At 36.9% G+C, this 14,438-nt stretch overlaps 1 protein-coding gene across 3 annotated transcripts in view; it reads left to right on the top strand.

The window, feature by feature from the left end:
• The window catches only part of LOC124171925 (plastin-2), a 156,526-nt gene extending 143,816 nt beyond the window's left edge, over positions 1-12,710 (top strand). For all 3 annotated transcript variants that reach the window (XM_046551352.1, XM_046551353.1, XM_046551354.1), the window contains exons 10-12: positions 2,595-2,746; positions 3,619-3,720; positions 10,143-12,710. In XM_046551352.1, the coding sequence (XP_046407308.1) occupies positions 2,595-2,746; positions 3,619-3,720; positions 10,143-10,313 (425 nt within the window). In that variant the 3' untranslated portion in view covers positions 10,314-12,710. The remainder of the gene's footprint in view (positions 1-2,594; positions 2,747-3,618; positions 3,721-10,142) is intronic.
• Positions 12,711-14,438: the final 1,728 nt, after the last annotated feature.

Here is a 14,438-nt window from a genome sequence, read left to right as displayed (position 1 = left end):
ATTCTTAAATTTTAATGACAGCAATGCTACAGACAAATCAAAATCCCACCTGTTAGAAGGAATAAGAATCGATGGAATCGGAATCGAGAATCGGGAATCGATTTTAAGGAATCGGAATTGGAATCGGAATCGAAAAAAAGTGGAATCGACTGATCCCTAATCTAGACCATTTAAAAGGAGGCAGTATAATACCAATTGTAGAATGTTATCTCTTTTATTTCTACTGTTAATGTAATGATAAGTTATATCATGAATTCGGAGGTTTACGACCCTTAAGAAGATACTAGAGAACGAATTGCGGGTTGCGTCACGGCAAGCAATTGAGCGTACTAACCAGGAAAGCGCAATTTTTTCGAACGTACTAACCAGATGCTTTTACCTGTATTTTGTTCGGATTGTACCGGGACCGAGAGAAATCGCCGTACTGAGGAGGAAAACGTACTAACGAGGAACGTACTAACCAAGTTCCACTGTAATTTGTATATTATGGATACACTAATGGTGGGTAAGGAATCACAATCAATGCATTTCGTTTTCTTTGATGAAGGAAACTACCCTATTATGGTGATTATATGGGGACTATAATGTACAAGCATTGTTTTCTTTCCAAGGGCAGGTGTAATATTCCTAAAAAATTGTTATAATGCATGTCTTCATTGTTGAGTAATAATTCTTATTGGCTACAATTTAAATGCATGGCAACTATTTGTTCATCCAGGTAGTCAAGTACAGTGCAACCTCGATAAAACGAGACCCTACTGTTCTCAAATAAACACTCGCTATAGTGAATTGTCGCTTTACCGGAGGTGGAGCAAATAATAGCTAATATACCTATTGCAAACAGTTAAACAGGAACAGGAGTGGTGCAGCAACAGAGAAATTTCTATCCGATAAACGTTAGCATAAATCCAGACGAAAGGCAATGTTTTTTTGCATCACTAAATTTCCTTACTTAAATAACAACTAACTATTCAAACAGTTTATAAGCGCCGTACTGAATAAAAGTCTTACAAAGCATTGCTTTGTCAATCATGCCATTGCACAACCAACGAAGCCATTTATGGATGTACTTAGTGCATTAATGTGATTATTCTATTATTTGGGTATCTTCCCCTGAAAATGAAAAAAAACTGAAGAACTGTATCACGGTTACTTAATGCCTCAAATGCTTCCATTAGTGTATGTTTCTTGTTCCTGTACGTTAAGCGGTAGTTGAGTGAAATAATGTATTGCATTTGTCTCTGCCGACAAAAACGGTGGAAGGTTATATGTATAACAATCCTGCCTCAGGAGGCTTTTTCTATCATCCAATGTAACATCTTCATTATCCACGGTAAACAGTTTGCTAAGCATGCAAAACAATGTGATTAAAATTGCCGTTATTAAAAAAAGTTCCTTTTTGAGTGTTACGCTTGCTAAACAAATTTGAAATAACACGCTGAGTTTACCACGGCACTGCAATAAAAATGATTTGAATTAAAATTGGTAACATAAGAAAATATATTAACGTGATATTATTGCACGAAAAAATATAATGCAGATATTATGCTGATGTCACTTAAGTAAAACAAAAGCAAGCTGCCCTTGTAGAACGTAGAATGACTGGTGTCGTCAGTCGTCAGTTAATAATTGAAGTCAAATTTGAGCAGAATGTAGCATTAGAAGGCAGTCTCTCATGATCTAGGAATGATTTAGGAAGAACCAGTCCGGAACTGAAATGAAGTGAAACTGACCCACCTTTGGCTTGAGGTAAAGCCTATAGATCAATAGCCATTATTATTATTTATCCATATTTATGGGCAGAATGTCTAACAAATGGAGACAAACTATCTATTTATGAAGATTTTTATTTTATTGACTTATGTATTGACAGCATCATGTCATTTTCATAAGAGAAATAAGAAAATTTAAGACGAGAATTGATGTTTCAAGGATGACTTCAAGTCAGTAGCATTAGTCGTAAGGGGACTTGAATATTGCTGTTTCAATAAGTGCTCAGTTTTCATGGAATGAATTAGGAATGAAAAATGTGGAGTGGTTGTTTTTCCTTTACTTCTCCCTTTTTCATTAGTCGCTGAATGCTGTTTGAGTCATATCGCTGTTTTTAATGCTAGTAGTGAAGCAGCCTATTGGGGGCATAGAAATTGTGCTGCATTTTACATAGCCAATGTTAAGTAATTGTTTTATCAGTGCCTTCTCCATTTGTGATAATATATTCACATATGTACTTGAATTCAGCTCACTTTAGTCCTCTCCAGTATTCATCATTATGTCTTTTGTCAGTTCTTGTTTTGCACAGTTTGAAAATATTAATGTCTATTTTTGCTAAAGATGAATTGCCTGCTTCTGTCTCCTTCAGATTGCTTCTTTTATAATGACCGAAGGTAATAAATGCATGCGGAACAATCAAATAAACTCAAATATGTAAATTTTTAATTATGGGTCACTTTCGAAAGTCATTTTGTGAACAGAGAAGTTTCAATTTTTAATATGTACCAATTTCTTCTTTCATTTTGATAGGGAACCATGCTTAGTTAATAGATGGATGCATGAACTTAAGAAGTTCACATTTTATGTGATGTTCTTTGTTACAGCTTTGATTTGGCAATTAATGAGAGCCTATACCTTGTCAATACTCACCCAGCTTGCTAACACTGGCAGTCCAATAGTTGAAAAGGAAATAGTTCAGTGGGTAAATAACAAATTGACAAAGGCAGGTAAAACAAGCAGTTTGAAGAGCTTCCAGGTAAATATTTTTCGTGTTTTATCTAATGGGTACCACATATGTATTGCGTCCAGTAGAAAATCTATGTATGCTGTCTCTTCATTGGTCTTAAATTGATTTTCAATGCTATCCACAGTGTGGCAATTGGAGCAAAGCAATCCATTTAGTCGGCATATTTGCAATAGAGTATTTTCTCTCGTAAGACATTGAAAAGTAATGAAATTTTATTGGAGTATATTATCAGGATTTTATATTTTGATTTAGAGGCTTAGTTGTATATTCCCTTTGAAATTCAGATTGCTCTACCACCAGGGATGTGTTTTACATCTTTAGTTAATTCATTTCAATGCTTATTGTGTGACAGCTCATATACCGGGCCAGAGTAGAATCCTCTATTGCAATATTAGTGTTTGTCTTGATTCACATTTATCTAGGGATCCAACTTTCTCTGGTACAGTAGAACCTTGATTTGTCATTTGCTTGGTTAGTTCATCACTTCTCTAGCCACTTGCTCCCCTTCTCGCCATTTCCTAATTTGCTCCATTCTCCCTCTCTCATCCTCATAGCAGCTATTTTTGTATTGAAAGGCCCACATGAGGTGTAGAAAGCATGAGAATGGAATGAAAGTAAAAATTGCAAGGGAAGGAATCTTGAATGTATCAATTTTCTTTCCTATTATTCTTTCGGACTTTCCCCTCCATTTAGATTGTTAAGCAAAGCTGTACTGTATTTTTCTGTCCAATTTAAATGTAATTACCTTTTGGAATAGTTGTTTGTATCATTACATAGTACATAATAATTCCTGATCCTTCGGACTGTCTGAAGGGATTACAAATCCAATGACCTTTCTCATGCAAAACATTTTGTCAATGACAATGTTCTCCTAATTCTAGGATTCATCCTTGGCCGATGCAAGAGTTATTCTTGATCTGATTGATTCAATTAAGCCCGGAGCTATCAACTATGAACTAGTTCGAGATGGTGGTGCTGACGAGGTAAATATATGCTGTTTACCTGTAGTGCCTATTGGTGATGTGGTAAATTTTAGCAATACAAATAGACTCTAAATAGCAAAAAATCATCGTGAAGACACAGGTTCTAGGCATTGGTTCTCTATTGGCCATGGGGGCATGTTTGGGATGCTATGATGCAAAACATTTTGGTGGTACTATGTGGTACCATATGAATATTTTTGTGGTTGTTTTCCACCGGTTTTTTATTTTGAAATTATTTATTTTCATCATTTATATTATAAATTTAGCATTATTCGAATGTTATTACAGATATAAAACGTGTCTATAGGTTAATTTTTTTCACATAATGATGTCATCCAAATATCTGAGGCCCCTAGTTGTCCCCATTCTTTCAGAATCTCATACCGTATGTGAACTCCCTCACCAAGGCTCAAGAGGTGGGATGCATAATTGTAAACCTAAACCCTATACAGAAGGAAGAGAATATATACTCAATAGGGTAGTTTCCTTCATCAAAGAAAACGAAAGGCATTGATTGCGATTCATTACCCACCATTAGTGTATTCATAATACACAAATTATTTGGTTTTTGAAATACCGGTTTAGACGAATGGCAAGGGTCAAATTTTATCCTCATTTGAAAAAGGCCAGATTGGCGCCCATGCGATTCCACTCCGCATGACGTCACAGGGACCTAGTTTCTACACGAGAGGATAGGAGTTATACATCGTCTGAGGTTACCAATGCATGCATGAGGCACAGAGCTCAGGGAAACGTGTCTTAATAATCACCTATTAAAACTGGCTAAGTTCGGAAAGTTTTCTGCGTTTGATAAGGTATTAATAAACCTTTTTTAAGCCAAGCGCTACCTTTCAGCAAGGTACTCAGCTATCCGCTAGCATCCTGCGACGTATCAGCGCTAAGCCTCGCCTCAAGGTCACCTCACCGGGCGGGAGGGGGAACCAGAAATACGACGTACGGGGATATTTCCCGACATTCATACTTAAGCGTCGCGTTTTCGCGCGCTTGAAAATTTTCACTTTTCATTTAATCGCGAAAAATAGATGTTGTCGTTTAAAAATCTAAAAGCGTGAAATACGTACTCCAGGAGTAATAATCTTTCGATTAAAGCAATAAAAAAATAATAGGAAACCACCCTATTAGGAAGTGGGTATGAGCGGGTACTTGCTGGGGGGAAAATCCAAAGGCAGCTGGCGGCAAGAGACGACTACATGACTGGCATCTCTTCGACAAGAAGCAGCCTAACCATTTCAATTATTTTAGTCTTACGTATCTCAATCCCACTCAGACACTTTGCACACTTCCATCTGCTTGCAAAGCCAAAATAACTTACAGATACTGCTTACAATGTAGCATGTGCTACTGTAAAGAGAGGATCGATACCTTCCTTATGACTGAGGAAAGATGAATAGCTTGAGTGGATGCTCGAATTTAAAGTTGTTGTTCGAAAAGGTGGACAATCAACTGAGTTTATGTCACAAGAAATATTTAGGAATGTTGAAGAGTGAAGTGAAGGGAGTCCGAGCCGCAAAACACCCAATAGGTCTCAAAGAAAAGGGAGCAAGAACCCGTTTGGGGTGATGAAGAGATTGTAGCACACGAAAGGATTTCTCGTAATCCTGATTATCAACCTACTGTTTCACGAACCATCCCCAACCACTATTTGTGAACTGTTCTTTGATGAAGAAGTCCTTGTGCAATTAGTGTAAGAGTCGAATGAGTATGCACAATTCTGCAACTGTAATGACTCAAATATAACGCCTGAGAAACTGAAAGTGTTTGTTGCAATTATTTTCCTAAGTGGGTATAATACGACTCCCAATAAAAGGTACTATTGTGATGTAGCACCAGCATAGGCGCCGACTCCATGGGGCTTGAGGGGACCCGAGCCCCCTCAAAAATCCGTTATGTGTGTGAGGAAAAAATGTGTCAGGCTTCTCGATTTTCCCCGGAGTGTCCTGATATCGAGATTCGATTAATCAGGGTTCTAGTGTTTGTCATATGACTCTCCTAAAATGCTTAAAAAACTTAAAAGTCACTACTTAGAAAATTTCCCGTGGCAAGATCCCCGGTTTGGGCCCCCCCAATATTTTTTGTAAGTCGGCGTCCCTGAGCACCAGACACCAGAAATGAACTTGTGTATAACACAATTAGACGTGACAGATTTCTACAAATTAGTAGATTTATTCTTTGCTGTTATAACACCACTATGGATAAATCAGATAAGATGCGGAAAATGCACTCTTTTATGGAGATGGTAAAAGAAGGGATTCAGTGGATATTTCAGAGAAAAACAGTGATTGAGTTTCAATGAGTCAATAATATCCTATTTTGGAAGACATTGCTGTCAGCAATTTGTGAGGGGGAGGCCAATAAGGTTTGGCAACAAGTGGTGATGCCTCAATAGCTCAGATAGCTACTTCGTAAAACCTAGGAAAGAGAAAACCTAAAGAATTTGGAATGGTAGTGTGAGGGCAGAGAAATGGTCGTGGCCCATTTTTACTTCAATTCTGGATGCAATTACATACAATGCATAGATGCTGATGCTGAATTCCTGAAAAAGAATAATTCAGATTGAGTTCCAATGGTCAGTGGTACGGTAACACCTGGATACAATGATCCCCCAATATCTCCAGGACGTGCACAATAGGGCGGATCGAAAAAATCGATTTTTTTCAAATCCATCTGGCCCAATGAAAAAAGTTGTGGGACCGATCAAAAACAAGGCCTGAAAAATTTGAGACCTCTACGTGAACCCCTGACCCTTGCTCAAATGCAATTTAGAGGGGAGGGTCACAATTCTAAAAACATAATATTTTATGGTCATTCCCTATAGATTTTGATGAGTTACTTTTCTTATAGGGCAAAAAATTCGTGCATTTTGACGTATCTGCCACCATTTAGCCACAAAATGCCTAATTTGAGTTCGCGTCCGCAAAGAAAATATTCCTATGCCCACACAGCGTCGCGGATACAAGAGCGGCAGGCTGATCCCATCCCCTCCCTGCTCGCTTCTCCCCCTCCCACGCCTCAAATACAGCAAATTTCATTCCGCGTGTGCTGCAAGGAGGGTGTTCATCTTTGATAATGTAAATCGGAGGATGGTAGAATGTAAAAGAGGATGCGTAGTGAGACGACTTGTCCCTTATTTGGCACCTCGTCAGCATTAAACAAATTGATGTTACCAACTTTTAGAGAAGTAATGAAATATTTATAGATCCGAGAATGCAGGAAGGAGCCTACGGTCTATGAAGAGAGCTCTCGAGGGGCTATAAAGGTTGGAGAACTACGGTGATGTGCTTCTCTTCCATTATGTGTGTGACTAAATGGATTTAGCGGTACCACAGGTAGTACTAATACTTACGGAAAATGTGAATGCCAAAAGTAGGGATTTATTGACATTAAATCGTATTGACAAGTTATCATCTAATTAGAAAAATAAACTTCCCAAAGGCACTGGTTCCAAGCAACGGTTCTCAGTTCCTGTTCCTTTTCTGCACTGACAATAAATGTCCACTCCTCTGAGGCTTACTTTTTGTAGTGATTCATTCGTCTCTCTACACAAAGGTGATTAATTTTTTTGTCTAAGATTGTCCAATTTGGAAGAATAATATTATGTTTATTAAAAATTATAAAAATACATAAAATTATAAAAAATAATGTTATGTAGGTACTTTTACTGTGTTACAAAGTTAATTAATTAAAAATGCATAAAATGATGAATACATATGCGAGGCAGAGAGAAGCAGTGATGAAGTTCTCTTCTGGAATAGGTCTTTAACCTTTTGCGGCCCAAGTAAACTTCCACTGTCTCTAATATTATGCCATTGGTTCCATTAAAGAGTTTATTATTTGATAATTATCCATGTGTGATATTTATGAACCATTACCCTTGTATAATCCCCTTCTATAACCATGTGATGTTGAGCTCTACTTGACGTTGGACCTAATGTTTGCACCAGGCCTGTCGAGCCAGCCTCGACCTTGGGCTACAAAGGTTTAAGGGTTGTGTTAATCAAATAGTGCCATGTGTTAAGATTATGATGAAGTGGTTGCAAAATGGCTTGAAATACATTGCCTAATTTGTGAATGCTTGCCAAGGTGTATGATTTTTGTAATTATCGATGCGGGAGATAATTTAGGGTATGGAATACAGCATTTGGATCAATATCATTGTGCGTGCGTGAGGTTTATGACTGTATTCATTCTGTCCATGCCTTTCTCCTCTCCTGCATTCTGGTGTCATAAATGGGAGCAGCTATGTTGAGTTTTTTTTATGAAAAATAAACTACATAATACCGTATTGCACGAATCTAAGACGAGGTTTTTTTCCCTCGCAACTCCTGCGGAAAAGAGGGTTCGTCTTAGAATCGGATGCAAAATTTTTGACGTCAAGCGGGTTGCATAATTTACGTCGGAAAAATCATGGACACCTGAGGTTGCCACCTGATAGCTATACAACGAAAAATCAACATCAAAAATAGCTTAACAGTAATTTAGCATATTTAATTTTGCGTTCAAGTAAAAAAAATCCATTTTTGGGCAGCAGGCAAAGATTCGGCGCGTGCCGATCAGTTGCTGGGTGCACTTCTGCCGAGTCCACGAGATTGCCTGCTTTACCCTGGGTTCGGCTCCATTCAAGTTAAAGCTCGATCAACTCACAAAATTTTCGTGTGATTGGTTACAATTTACCTAAATTGTAACGTTAAAGCCTCAATGCCGTAGTGGGATAAACTGCTACAAAGTCGTCGCATTTTTCTCAGAGCAACGGTAAGATGGCAACATGATTTGCCTCTGATTAGAGAAATCGATTTAGTTGTGATTCCGTGCCTTTCAGAGTATTACAATGGCAGAGAAAAGAAATTATTACACTGCCGCTTTCAAAAGAAAAGTTATTCAGTGGAACTCCGATCTATCGTACCCGTATTGATCATTTTTCCGCATTCATCGTTCGCCGTTTCTGGTCACAAATAAGGTTCTATATAGACGATGTAATTTTTCCCGCATCTCAAAAGTATCGTTTTTACCGCATTGATTGTTTGAAGATGGTGGTCCCGACATATAATTTTCCCACATCAATCTTTTGACGAAAATGAGACGAAATAAATACAATGTGTCATTTATGGCTAATAACTACAGGCACATAGATTAAATATTCCCCACGAAATGAAATCACCATTGGGAGAAGCTAAAAGCCTTGGGGTAGTAGCATAAGCGCATTTCCCAAGATCCGCTATCCACCTCCATACATCTCTCGCCTCCCCCCTCTGACGCTTTCCTCTTCTCCAAAATCAAACAAATGGTCCCAGCTAGCGCAGGGATCGTATTACGAAGACCTTAGCTTCGAAAAAAATATCAAGTTACACGAGAACAATAGAAACGCGTTTCATGCCCCCCTTTTCTCACCCACTGACCTTTTTCAGCCTACTTGCTTAAAGTTCCCGGTTTCTGGAGGTCAACCGCTGCATCCAATCACCTATTAGCTCATAAGGTGTCTAACAATGAATTTCGGCAATTGGTATTATACTATTATTAGGCTGGAATATGTGCAATGTGCTCGTAATTCTAAAAAGAACGAGACCAAACACGACGTATTTCTAACGTTATTTAAGCATTTTTAAGCAAGGAACTAGTTGGAAAAATACGATGGTGATTTTTGGCAAAACTCGATATCCTCGTTGCTGAGCTTCTTGGCAGTTAATGCAGCATTTTTTCCGAAAACAGGATATCAGGTTATTATCAGTTATCAATTTACGAGTTATACCATAAGTCTCACTTGTCAGAGTTACTGAGGAAGGGATATCTTCTCAGGATATTTTGTTCCTCCCTACTAACAATCCGAATTCATCCGCCCATCTGACGCTACGCTAATTAGAGAAGAATGGGTAAGTTGCCCTATCTTTGGGACAAAAAATTTCATGGCGCAGTCATATGGTCATGCTTCACCCCCTGCAGTATGCTCTGTGTACGCCGAACGCGATAGCATAGCTCGTACGAGTGGTTACATACTTTCCAGGGTGGCTTGCCTTCATACCACGGAGTGTTTTCCGTGTGGGTTTAATAAAGTCAGGTTTCATTTTCACTAGTTTAATTTTATTCGTCTTCGGACCATGGCCCCTCCGAAGAAACTATTAGTCGAATCAACAATAAGACCTAAGTGTCTTGATTAAGTACCACTATTCCTGTCATTACGTGCCAAAAATCCTGCGTTTCCTGGGACATAGGCAACATAGCCAAACATTCGCGCATTGATTGTTTTCCCCTAGAAAATTTTTTTCCCATGGTGGAGTTCCAAAAAAGGGGGGGTCGTCTTAGAATCGTGTTCGTCTTAGATTCGTGCAAATACGGTATTTAGTGAATTGGCTTGTGATTGTCTTTCTCCATTGGTTTATTCTATCAATAATCAATTTTATCTTTTCCAGGACAATTTGGCAAATGCAAAATATGCCATTTCAATGGCTCGTAAAACTGGAGCCACAGTTTATGCACTCCCTGAAGACATCACTGAGGTTAAGCCTAAAATGATAATGACCGTGTTTGCCTGCCTGATGGCAATGGATTATATTCCTAATATGGATGTGAAAAAGTCATGAGGTTTTGTGTAGAATATTGTTTTCTCTCATATCCTGTTTCAATTATGAAGCTTATCATTTTATGTTTGTTTAAATTTACTGTTAAACAAGGATTAGCTTATTTGTGCAATTGTAACATTTAACTTCATTTGTTTGAGGAGGGCGATTATTTTCAAAGCTAAATAACTACCAAAATGATAGTAGTATTAGAATTGTTTTTACATTCCATAATATTTTATGTTTTAAAATCTTGAATTGCATGATTGAAGTTATGAGGGTATATATCATAATTCTGTTAATCATACTGGGAATCTTTGTACTAAATTTACCAAGGTATGTGAAGGAACTCTGAAACTTTTGAATCAACTAGCGTGAGGTATTTTCCTTTTTGGTAAATGATACTCTTATCATTGTTTGGAATCATTTCAAATTAATCCCCTTTCACTTACATTTATGACATAACATGTTTAATTGTGTAAGTATATTATTGATTTTTTGATTCCAAGGGGGTAAGATATGTGATAAAGGAAACTGCAGTGATTTGAAATGGGTTAGTGGGTTTGCTTATTAATTGTTTTCTTGATAAAAAGGCAATATTATTCAATTCTCTAAATTCACCTTTGAATTTTTATCAATTGATTTATTTTCATTAATTTGATTTATTTTGTTTAAAAATGATCAGATGATATTTTGTTGGTTTTTTCCATGTGGTGCACAATCGATTAAAAATTAAATATGGCAATTGAAATGAGCACAAGCCTCTAAGTCTAGTTTTGTGATTTTGTGTTTTCTCAGCATCATTTTTATGGAAATGGTGATATATTTATTATTATATTGACTGAGTTGTATACATACCGTCCTAAATTATTGTGTATGGTTTGTGTAGAAAAATGCTATTTAAGGCATTTCACAATCATGTGCTTTATGGATGTTAAACTTGCGAAACAACGAAGTAATTGGAGAAAATTGTCAAGCATCTGATAATTTGTTTTATATTCTTAGGAAGACAACAATTACTGATAGGGCCTGTTGCACATGGTAGGCTTTTCTGTAAAGTGTCTTTTATGGAGCACAAAGTGAATCGTGCATGAGGAGTTCAACTAAGTTTCATGCCAAATATTTTGAAATATGTTGCGAAACTATTGTTGGAAGCTTTTAAGGATCTACTCGTATTTTCATTGGATTTGTATGTATTTTTGGCACTACCAGTTCCCTCTTGAGGTACCTCTACTGAGCGATTGCTGTGCCATAATATCATTCTTAAAAATTTCCCAGTAAAGGATACATTTTTCTGTGCATTATGAATGTGCATGTATTTGTTGACAAGTATTTCAGGGCTAAGGAGCCTTTAAAATATTAGAATATGCATCTTGTTTGCTATATTATTGTGCAAATTAGTGTATTGTGCACCATAACTTGGAGGCACAGCCAAAGCTGGTGGTCCTGGACTGTGCTAAGTGGTATTGTATGATGAGTACAGTCACATGAATGGGAAGCAGACTGCAGCAGTATTTAAAAAAATTGTTTTATAATGAATTACGTGTATTTCTTGGTAGAAAAAATGTTAAATTTTGTAAAAGGCACGTTATCAGCTCAATATAAACAGGGAGTACATAAAACTAGTACTGTTCTCCTAAAGTATTCAGTTTGGGGAAGAATTCCTGCTATAGCACAGTACAGCGCCATTAGCATCCCTTAAGGTCATGAGTGCATTAAAAATAATTTAATTTAATTTACATTTAACAGTCAAGTCTTGAATTTATAACAGCTGTATTTGGGAGTATGGAATATTTTATGTATTTTTATAAAGTTTCTTTATCTAGATTATCAGTTTTTATAGCTATATAGGTCATCTGAATATTCTTCATGCCCAGAGATATTTAAAGTATATTTATTTGATAAAAATTAAAAACCTTTATAATTTACCATTGGCTGTACAGTCTGAAAAGTAAGTAGTGTATTCTGTTTTCTTTAAGAATGAGTGGTTCCCAGATATGATAATCTGTTGGCACTTTTTTGTGTACATTTGTCTTATATGCATGTTTATAATACCCTAGTCAAGCCTTTTTATTGGTGGCTTAAAGTTTTTATCCCCTGGAATCATTATTGCTTTGAAATATGCTGGAAATGTTTATTCAAGTGCCTTTTTGAGGTCAAAATTTAAGGAAGGGGGTGAAATGTGTTGTATGAATGACATCTGTTCTTGACATTCAATTGCACTTTGACTGTTGTCAAGTTTATACAATCAGTGATTGTTTTTAATTGCTCTCCATTGTCAATTAAATTGGTAATTTGATGAGGCATTTAGTTACAAGGAATGGAGATTATTGGCATTGTGATACTTTTGGATCCATTTTGTAACAATGTTTTGTAATCTTTTGTACCAACCTCAGAATTAAAGAGACAGTTTTTAACCTCTCCAAATAAATTTAAAACATTTAGATAGTAGATATAAATCTGTTAGAAGGAAGTTTGGTTAATGAATGAGGCACAGCCTCATGCATTGGAAAGAGGAAGTCCCTCAGCATATTTGATCTCCTGTTGGAAGAACAATTTTCTCTTTCCCAATGAAGGATGTGCAATGGGAGGCAGCGTTACGAGAGACAAAAAGCCAAAGTGGTTGGATCCCATCACATATCAATTATTAACTAATAGTCCAATGGACGCTTATTTCATGGTAAAACAGTTTGGGAAAATAAACTTGTGTGATGGAGGAAGTTGAGAGCATTGACAAATTGGATCCCAGGTTAAGATTTTGAGCATCATTTCTCAATGAAATGGACAACAAAGTTCATCTTAGCATGATATGTATAGTCTTTAGGAATAAATTTGCTCGTGGGATTTTCTTCGCAAGTAAAAATGTATCATGAGAAAGACAGCCAAGTTGGTGGAATCATATTACATTGAAGAAGGAAGTAAGGATTTTAGGATTCCACTTTATAATGGGTTACTTTGAATGGGGAAGATATTGGTGGAAACGTATAGATATTTGAGTTTGTGTTACCTTGGTTAGAACACTGGGCATTCCAGCTCTGATGGCTGACATTTTGACATGTAGATCAATAATCGTTCTCAGGTCTGAGTCAGTGTCGAAAAACTTGTGAAAAATGTATTTTATTGTGCAGTAGTATGTAAACTTATTAACAAAGCAAGAATTCAGTTATCAGTTAATTTATTGTACTTCTAAGGGAGAGGTAGTTTAAACCTGTATCTTAAATTACGTGACGGCTTGTGTGTAAATGTTATTCCATCATTGACACCTCTGAAATGGTGTGCTTGAGTGAGCAGAATGACTCATGACATTATAGCTTACCTTTGCTAATCAAATTTCTGCAAAGAATGAGTGGTTAGCTATGAACTTTTTTGGGGCTATTTATAAATAGCATTTTAGGTGATTGAGAAAACAAATACTTAACCACCAATATGCTATAAAAATTTTCAGTGATATAAATAACTGCATAGCATGGATTTCTGGCTGGTTCAAGTACAGTCACTTTCAAAAGTTGGTCTGCAAACCCGGCACAGCCATCTCCATTATTTTCCGAAGTAGACCTTAGCGTACTGCTTACTCGTTCCTTGTCCTTTGGGGATCGATTTGACTTGATCAGGTTGAGCAAATTGTGCTACTTGATTACTTTAACCCTCACCAAGAACCCCAAGCAATATTTCAGAGGTAGGAAAGCCCCGTGAACCCTCCCTCCCCCACAGCCAAACAATTCCACCATCGAAGAAAGCAGGGAATAATTAAAAGGTTTTTTCCGGCAAGTAACCCATCACCCGAGGAAGAGAGAGGAACATCTGAGTTATTTGGTAAACTTATACAGCACATATTGCACAAATAAAATTGTTGGAGCATATCCAGCATAGTAAATACTCCAATATTTTTCCTCCACATTGTCTAGAGAAGAATTTGTAAATATATATACGCCAATGTTAATATTGTCTGTGCTCATGTTCACCTGTGTCGGCGGCGTAGGGTTTTCAATCATTTTTCAATCTTTACAGGTGAAATAGCAGTTACTCCCTGAGTTTCAGGTTATCTGGAATGCAAGTATTGCCTATATTTTGAATACCGCAACTTATTTCTATGATGTAAATAGGAAATAAGAGGAAGTATTTTAATTTTACCTGGCAAAAACTACTGAT

The sequence above is a fragment of the Ischnura elegans genome, chromosome X, assembly GCF_921293095.1.
Source record: "Ischnura elegans chromosome X, ioIscEleg1.1, whole genome shotgun sequence".
NCBI lineage: Eukaryota > Metazoa > Arthropoda > Insecta > Odonata > Coenagrionidae > Ischnura > Ischnura elegans.
This window is presented reverse-complemented; position numbering and strand designations above follow the sequence as displayed.